General features: G+C 36.2%; 1 protein-coding gene across 10 annotated transcripts in view; it reads right to left on the reverse strand.

Moving 5' to 3' along the window:
* The window catches only part of slc24a4a (solute carrier family 24 member 4a), a 104,732-nt gene extending 97,071 nt beyond the window's left edge, over positions 1-7,661 (reverse strand). For 5 of the 10 annotated variants that reach the window (XM_073927227.1, XM_068214405.2, XM_073927226.1 and 2 more), the window contains exons 1-2: positions 7,463-7,661; positions 6,942-7,341 (exon numbers count right to left, since the gene is read on the reverse strand). In XM_073927227.1, the coding sequence (XP_073783328.1) occupies positions 6,942-7,119 (178 nt within the window). In that variant the 5' untranslated portion in view covers positions 7,120-7,341; positions 7,463-7,661. Of the gene's footprint in view, positions 1-6,941 lie in introns of all 10 variants that reach the window. The other 5 variants (XM_068214406.2, XM_009293195.5, XM_005158841.6 and 2 more) reach the window with 2 other exon arrangements.
* Between the last annotated feature and the right edge of the window lie 1,604 nt (positions 7,662-9,265).

Here is a 9,265-nt window from a genome sequence, read left to right on the forward strand (position 1 = left end):
AAACGTATGTAATCTGCACCCTCGAAATGAAAGTACAAAGACTGCCACCTGGTGTTGCAAAGAGAAAACTTATTGATATGAACTTTTTAGATCGCTTTAGTACAAATTGTGTATAATAGAAATCCACAATATGTGACTTTTTTTAAAGCAATAATACATTTATGCAGTCATAAACATGTTTTGACAGTTAATATGCCGGTGATTTGATGCTTCACAAAAGTTGCAGACGCCTTTACCAATATGAAAACGCTTTTGTAAACAACCAGTTATTCTTTACACCGATTAAAAAACAGCTACTATAATAAAGAAAATCTTTTCTAAATGTAAAACTAAATACATTGATTTGCATTGAAATACATGATGAATACTCTTGACACATGAAAGTGTAAAGCCTGCAGCTTACAACAAATGTGTAAAGTTATTGATTGTCATATTTAACAAGCCGTTTACTGCTAATTTTATGTAATTTTCCTCACATGGATAATTGAATATTAATCAGATGATGTCATTAAGCTGCTGTGCCGTCAGCCAATCGTTGAATTGCTGATCATGATTTCGAGGATCGATAGATCTGTCCATCACAACACACGCAGCGATCTCAGATCAGTTTATCCAGACATTCTAATCTAATTCACGAACTCGTTTGAAGAACCAAATTAGCGAGAGATCAGTTATCAAGATTAAAAGATCCTGGATCTGCCAAATAATCTTAGATCATTTAAGCGAGGTACGAAGAACGGACCCCAGTTCTGAAACTCAAGACCGCAAGAACATGTGATGCGTGAAAGTTTCCGAAGACATTCTTGAGCGCAAAACTTACTCGAGAAGTTCCAGAAGTCATTGTGACTAAAAAGGAGGTGGGAAGTGAAGCATTTTATATAGATTGGTTATTAACGTTCAAAGATATAACTCATTTATCTCAGGAGTTTCCCTAAATGAGACAGTGAAAGTAAACATGGACATGAAAATTTGAATAAGCCTTAAGTAAGTATTTTAAAAACACATTTAGGGTGTTTATTTGCTGAAATTCGTTTTAAAATTGTATTGTGCAAAGTATGTTTGTAAGGTCTTTATGCATAGTGAAAAGGGGGAAAACAATTAATCATTGTATGAATGTAACATTTAAATAATTTTCCATTACATGTGTGAAGGTCATGTGACCATCAGGAAGACCCAGGGAGGAATGCAGCATCTCATTTCTTATAGAACGCGTTCTGTTCTCGCTGTCTCCCGAGTACTTTCTTCCTTGGTGAGACCGGAATCTACAAGAACGCGATCCCGTTCTCTGCATTCTTGGAATTGAGAAGCAGCCAACGTGTGTGTCTGCAATAGTCACATCGCAAGATATGCAATGTTGAGTTGGGATTATAGATGACACTGAACCACAGGTCAAAACAAATGAGACATGTGGAGACTTTGCACAATTTAAGCATAATGGCATGAAAGTTAATCTTGTGCATGTGTTTTAAGACCTGTGACTATGTAAGCATTTTAAGAACATAAAGATGTTTAATAAAGATTCATTTTATTGAACAATTTATATGATGAAGACTATGCATTTTTAATTTACATTTGATTATTCAATTTCTGTAACTGAATACTCTTAGAATCTCCCCAGAAAACCATAAACCCCTGTTTATTTCACTTCAATATTTGCTCCATTGTAGAGCAGCATGCTATTGTAAACATCAGACATTTGCAATATTTCGTTTTTCTGCTATGTATATTGCGATATGAAGACAATTCACCAGATGGCCTAAATAGCTCTATTTAGAAAGAAAATCATTCATTCGGATGGATTAGAGTGATTTTCGAACAGTGTGAATCCTGTTTAAATAAAAACAAACAAATTGCGAGCAAAAATAATTACAATAGAGCAAAAAAAAAAATTGTAATAAGATAGTAATAAAACAGTGCTTTATGGTTTTCCGGGGAGTCAAACAGTATTCAGGTATAAAATTTGAATTAGGAAATTAAATGAAAATAACTGTATAGTCTTCATTGTATTAATGCAGTACAATAAATTCTCTTACGAATGTAAATAAATTTACAAATATATTTTTTCTGTGCCCGAATGCTTTAAACTCTTGAAATCCCTTTAAAACAGATGCAAATGATAAAGTTTCACTCTGCTATGGTTATACTTTGCTGTGAATCCACAAATCTCATGTTTATATTGTGCAACCCTACACCATTGTTTTTATAGCTGTATTTTGTTTATTACACTGTATGCGTGTAATAATATTCACTCCCCTATAAAATCATTACAAATAATTCAAAGTCTTTGCAAAAAGAGTTAAGTAATCTGGTGAAATTACATTGCTATTTATTATGTATGCATTGCAACATAAATTGCAGGGGGAAAAAAGGAAAAGAAAAGGGGAAAAAAATAAATCGCAATGTCAAATTTTTCCAACATCGTGCAGCCTTCAAAACAATGAAATCAACAACAAAAAATTGTGAGAGAGACCAAATTGTATCTCCTTTTTTGCCTGTAGTACTTTTTTTTTTTCCAAGAGTGGTAATCATTTTCTTCACATCTACAATAAGAGATTTGCCACATATTAGAGATGCTGTACATTTCTGGCAACTTTTCCCATTTTCTTTCTTAATCTTTGCGCGATATAAAGACTTGACAAACAGAAAAGGCTTTACTTACAGCCAGTTATTTTATTAAGCTTCATGTTCTGAGAGAAAATGTTAATGACAACAACAGACCACTCTAGAACTATTAAAGAAGATGAGAAGTAAAAAGTCTGAGCAATTCCAGCGTTATCTGCATGACATTTCCAGTAAAAATATATATTTTTAAAATTATATTATATTATGTTATATTATATTATATTATGTTATATTATATTATATTATATTATATTATATTATATTATATTATATTATATTATATTATATTATATTATATTATATTATATTATATTATTTTCCAGAGGTGGATAAGGAGTTTCCCCCAAAATGTGTATTAAGCGTGTAAGTGCGTTGAGTGTCCAGAAAAGCGCTATATAAAAGGAATAATAATAATAATAATAATAATAATAATAATAATAATAATAATAATAATAATAATAATAATAAAACATCCAAAGCAACTAAAAATATATCATGGGATATGTATATATATATGGGTTTAATTTATATATGTATATAATGTATAAGTTAATGTTAATATATATCTATAAACAGGGAAATAGGGAAATAAACATGCATTATGAGTACAGTATGCCAGTTCACATTATACAACATACTTTGTAAAAATTCTAAGAATTAAACTGCACAGCGCAAAACAAAAAAAAAACAAAAAAAAAATGCTAATCAAAAGTTCTACATTCATGAGGACAAAGCTTTGTTAATGATGTGACATCTCTAAGTTATGGCTGTGACAGACGTTAAATTAGCACTTTTGGTCATTGGTTAATAAAATATTATTGTTTGAAAGAATTAATAGACATTGTTTTGTATTTTACAGTAATATAAACTACAAGCCTACAAAAACAACTTAGAAAGGGTTCCACTATTTTGGTAAAAAAAAAAAAAAATAAAATCTTTATTTTTTCGTAACAAGGTTGACATTTGCACCGAATGGTGAGTTAAGTGGCTAATTCGTATAAATTCATACAAGTTCAGTCATAAAAAGATAAAACGATTTTAAAAAGGAGACGTGGCACCCAATCCCGCCCCTAAACCCAACCGTCATTGGATGAGGAGCAAGTTGTACTAAATTGTGTGAATGAGATCGTACAAATTCAAATGAATTAGCCACTAATGTTACAAATTGCCAGGAGATTGTGTTGGAATTGCTCATATACCATAAACTACACCTTTGAAAACCCTGTATTCAGTTGATCATGATAAGGTACCAATTGGCACAACTGTAAACACCAAAGCTTTTTTTTTTCACATGAAAGTGTTTATGCTACTAGTTGGAAAGAATGTTAAACATTGGTCTCCTGAAATCTTGCTGAATTTATAAGACAACTTAAAATTTGTCGAAACCTTCATACAATGCAAAAGCCCATAAACAGCATGTACAGTAAAGTGCATCAATCATCACAGTAAACAAATAAATTAATGCGATTTTCATGAAATCAAGCAACATTTAAATTAAAGGCACATGGCACCAATTCAATTAAAGTCTCGTGAGGGCACTTTCACAACAAACAAAGGTGTATGTTTGATGACGCCATCAACGAGTGTGGAATCATGGGAGTTGTGGTCTTCATTTGGGAAATCATGTTCATGGAGCTGAAAGTATTCAAAACTTATTATCATGGTAATATGAAGCAAAGTAAAGCTGAAAGCCATTGAAGTGAAACGAGACCACTGAAGCAATTGCTGATGAGAGACTGACGCGGAATGAAAGCAGTGGAGCTTTAATTATGGCACAGTCCAACGCTTCTGGTTCTTCTAGTCATGATACCATGGGAAAGAACCAAGGAGTTTTATCATACTTAATATATATTAAGGTTCTGTTATAATACTGCTCTGTGCAGTCTAATAAAACACACAACATATTAAAGTGTCTTTGGCATTTCCCTGTTTTTTATAAATCAAAGAATGAATGACGTTGTTGGCATGACGACAAAGGACACGGTCCATGTCACTAGTAAAAACAAAGACTATAGAATACACAAGACGTGTCACCTGTATTGACCTTGATTCTTCAATGTGGAAGAGCGTTCCTTTTCCCAATTGTTTAACATTTACATTTGCAATTGTCAGTTGCCTATGGGAAAAATTACTAGGAATAATATACTGCATATAATTAGCAAACCACTTGCTTTACAAACAAGTGTTTGCATGACTATACAGACAAAGTAGAGCTATAAGAAAATATCAGCTTGCAACATCAAGCAGCGCAACAAGCTGTTTTTAACGTCTAAAAATTAAATGGAAGTGAATGAGCCTGGAAGTCTCGAGACAGAAAGATTTAAATGGCTGTACCCGCTCATATGCAAATAATAAGGTGAATAGTTTTGAATGTGGAAATGTGTAACAGTCAACATGGCGAATGAAGCACTGCCTTCTAGTACAGCAGCCAATCAGCAACTGCTAGCCTGATGAATCTCTGGTAAAGGGGCTTAGACCATCCATGAGTTTCTGCAGATTTTATGTGATTTGAATGCTTAGAAACGGAACTTATGAGACAGTTGTTGTTTAATGTAATTGGTGATTCCCAATATGAAATTTGATCACAAGCTTGACAGGCAATTTTGGAGAATTTTATGTTTCCCCATTCAGACAGAACGCCCGAACATTCTGCCAGAGAGGAGTTTCAAAGATGGCCGCCGAGTGAAATTACCTGCCTTGAAGGAACTTTGGTTAAAAGTGCTGCCACAAAAGCAAAGCACCAAAATGGAGACGTCAGCATATAACGGTCATTCTACTTTCACTGAATCTTTTAATTTTGTTACCAAAAACAAAATACAGAGACCCACTTGCGTCTATCTGCCGCAAAAAAACATCAACAAAAAAAAAAAAAACAGAAAGCAATTACAAATATTTAGAACATGGGTGTCCAAACTCAGTCCTGGAGGGCCAGTGTCCTGCAGATTTTAGCTCCAACCTGCCTCAACACACCAGCAAGGATGTTTCTAGAAAGCCAAGTAAGAGCTTGATTAGCTAGGTGTGTCTGATTCAGGTTGGAACTAAACTTTGCAGGATTCCAGCACTCCAGGACTGAGTTTGGACATTCCTGATTTAGAACATCATGCGATGTCTGCAGACGTTGTCGAGACAAGCAGACATTATCACTGTGTTCGCAGTGGGTCATTCCCGCCTGTCGTCAAGGTATCCGTTTGTTAAGTGTGACGTCACGCGAAGCGGCTTCCGGGTCCAAGCACTCTATTCAACTGAATGGGGAGACTCATGAAATGGTAATAATAAACGTTTACAAAGCGATTTAAGGCTTTCGAAAATCACGATCGCAGTATATATGTCCATGCCTAATATCCAATGGCCAGAAAGTGATTATTTTTATAAAATTAACTTTAATGGGTGATAGGAATAAAACGTGATCATAATGAATGATTTCTCCACTCAAATGAGTGGGGGCTTGGACCCGGAAACAGTATACATACGTCACAAACACATCACCACTTAACAAGCGGATAGGTGATACATACACAGACGAATGAACATTATGAAAACTAAGTGTACTGTACAGTTGGCGGTTACCTTCCGTTACTTGGTACGATTGAAATTCAAAACAGAAGTTAACCGTACCAGAGTTCGCACAAACCATACCCTAGACCACCTCTTTCAGGGTAACTTGGGTAAGGTTCACAGGTGAGCAACTGAGTTCAAAAGACAGCGTTAACTCTGACGTCAAACGAACGCGACTGCGGATCAAAAGTGCTAGTGTGAAAGTACCCTAAGAAATTATGACATGAGTTTCCACCCCTCAAAATCCAAACCCGCCTAAACGTTTGACTCTGTCTCTATTGGTATGATTCAAACTCACACAGCATAAATTATCAGCTAGCCCTTGAAAGCAATTAAAGCAACCATTCTTATATATTTAAGTGTTTATAATCTATATCAAAACAGGCTATCTGTGCTGATCACATATTTTGGGAATTAGTATATTCATCGCGATACCGATCAACGATAACGTTACAACTGCTGAACATAACGTTACAGTACAACGTGTAACCATGCCAACAGCCAAAATAATAACGGACGATGTAAAAATGCCGCCAATCCACCTCATGTGAATCCCAAAATAAAGGATGATCGCATTGCTAACAGTATCCTCCATCCACATCCTCACCGTGAATAATTAAACATCCGACGTCCCAAAAAAGGACGAGTGTCTCTATACAGCTGCCGCGTAACGGCGCATTATCCACACACTACACAACAATAATGACACGCATAACTGGCGACATTTACCTTCACCCAAACACCAATAAACACTTTCCACTCACCTGTTTTGGTAAGCAGCGCCGACATAGACCACGCCACGAACAAGACGCTGCAGATGAAGCACACCTGCACCAACAGCATCTCTCGCCTTTTGCGAACTTTAAAAATCTTGGTGATCATGCTCTTTTTCGATATGCCGCAGCTTTTCTCCAGCTCCTCGCTTGCCTGTAGCTGGATCATTTTCTCCCTTCCGAGTCGAAGCCACACACAGATGGCAGGGACCACGGGAAAATCAGGCTCGGGATCGGGATGAAGTGCTTCTCAAGTCCAGCTCTGGCGCGCGGATCCCGTGTGAAGCAGTGGAGCGCGCGGCGTGCAAGTGCATGTGTGAGCTTCAGTCCCAGGTGCGTCCACGCGCTCGCTCTGCCGTTCAACTATTAAAGCAACCGTAAGAATTGTGTCCTGTTGCGAGAGAGAGAGGGAGAGAGAAAAAACTGCCGATTATAATCAGCTGAAATTAATCACTGGATATGTTTACGGTTTTCTGGTGATGATTCTGGTGACATTCTTTTTTCAAACATACACTTGACGTTTTGTTATTGTGAAATGTATAAACAACAGCCCCAGTCGGTAATTAAATGTCTTTAGGATCCATGCTGTTCATTATCCGTACTCTCAAGTTGAGGTTTTTCATCTCCCTCTCATGCAGCTGCTGTACTTCTACATGTGAGGGACTGTTACGCGCGTTCACGTGATGCTGGTGACGTAGTCTCACCGAGCCTACTACACTCACTAGACTAGACTACTATAATCCTGGGGAAAGGCATGGCTTCTCACAGGCATGTTGTGGAGGCTTTTTATAATAAAGAGGATGAAGGTCATTTTGGAATGTGAGGTTTTATTTCTCGCTAGTTGTTATACATTCAGAAATGGTTTTGTTTGGAAATGTTTTGTTCTGTGATTTTTGTGTCAGTGGGTCATTTTTGTCTTTGGTTGTCCTTTTTAGATGGGAATATTAACACACTTGCCTTATTTATATGATTTTTGTACTGTTCAAATGTTTAAAATCAGATATGGGTGCGTTAAATTGACCAAATTAACTGCAAAAGCAATAACTCAGATTATTATTAAAATATTTCAATTTTGAATAAATGCTGTTTATATTAAAATTTTGAATCATCAGTGCTTAAATATAATTTCCACCAAATAAATATTAAGGAGCAAAACTGATTTCAACATTAATATCTTAATAGTAAATCTATCTTGAGCACATTGACTGTAAAATCTGACAAGTTCATTCATTTTCTTTTTTTGCTTTGTCCCTTTATTAATCTGGGGTCGCCACAGCGGAATGAACCGCAAACTTATCCTACATATGTTTTACACAGCTGATGATCTTCCAGATGCAACCCATCGCTGGGAAACATCCATACACACTCATTTACACACATAGCATACCCAATTCACCTATACAGCATCTTTGGACTATGGGGCAAACCGGAGCACCTCGATGAAAACCCACGTGAACACGGGGAGAACATGCCAAGTCCTCACAGACACACCAACTGGCCCTGCAGGCGGTCGAACCAGCGACCTTCTTGCTTAATCGAAGTGTTTAACCAATTTAAAATGTGAATCCAGTAATATGAATAATTATAAAAATATATATATTGAGTCAAATACACTTATTTTATAGTCTTGTTATAGTCAATCAAAACCAGAAGCAACTTAAACATTTCAAGTTCAGTTATCAAATCTGTTTGTGTTTTGTTATAATTAAGTCCAACATCTAGCAACTCAAAACTCATTTGTTGACTAAAGTCAAAATAATCAAGTGAGTTTTTCGAAAATGTATTCCTTTGAGTTCAGTCAACTTAAACCAAGAATGTTAAACTCAATTCCTGGAGGGCCGCAACCCTACACAGTTTAGTTCCAACCTTGCTCCAACACACCAAAGCTTCAAGTTTTTTCAAGTTTACTGTGGTGCGAAGTTCAGGCTTGGTGAACTCTGACCTGCGAAATCGCATCACTTGACTGCATGAGAACAATCGAGGATCAAAACATGACATCACTGGACAGAAATTTAAAACATGGAACTATTTCTCGCTTTTAAAAATGTCTTATAATCTTGTTTAATCCCACCCCTTTTCGCAGTGCCGCACGACAGAATATCGCATGCTCAAACTCTAATGTGACCGCAGCTTCACCTGTAGGTTTCAAACAAGCCTGAAGGACTTAATTAGTTTGATCAGGTGTGTTTAATTAGGGTTGGAACTAAGCTGTGCAGGGCTGCGGCCCACCAGGAATTGAGTTTGAAACCATTAAACCATTGAAAGCAATCGGTTAACCATTTGAGAAGCTAGTTTGGACTAAATTACATCTACCT

The sequence above is a fragment of the Danio rerio genome, chromosome 17 (assembly GCF_049306965.1).
Source record: "Danio rerio strain Tuebingen ecotype United States chromosome 17, GRCz12tu, whole genome shotgun sequence".
Lineage (NCBI taxonomy): Eukaryota > Metazoa > Chordata > Actinopteri > Cypriniformes > Danionidae > Danio > Danio rerio.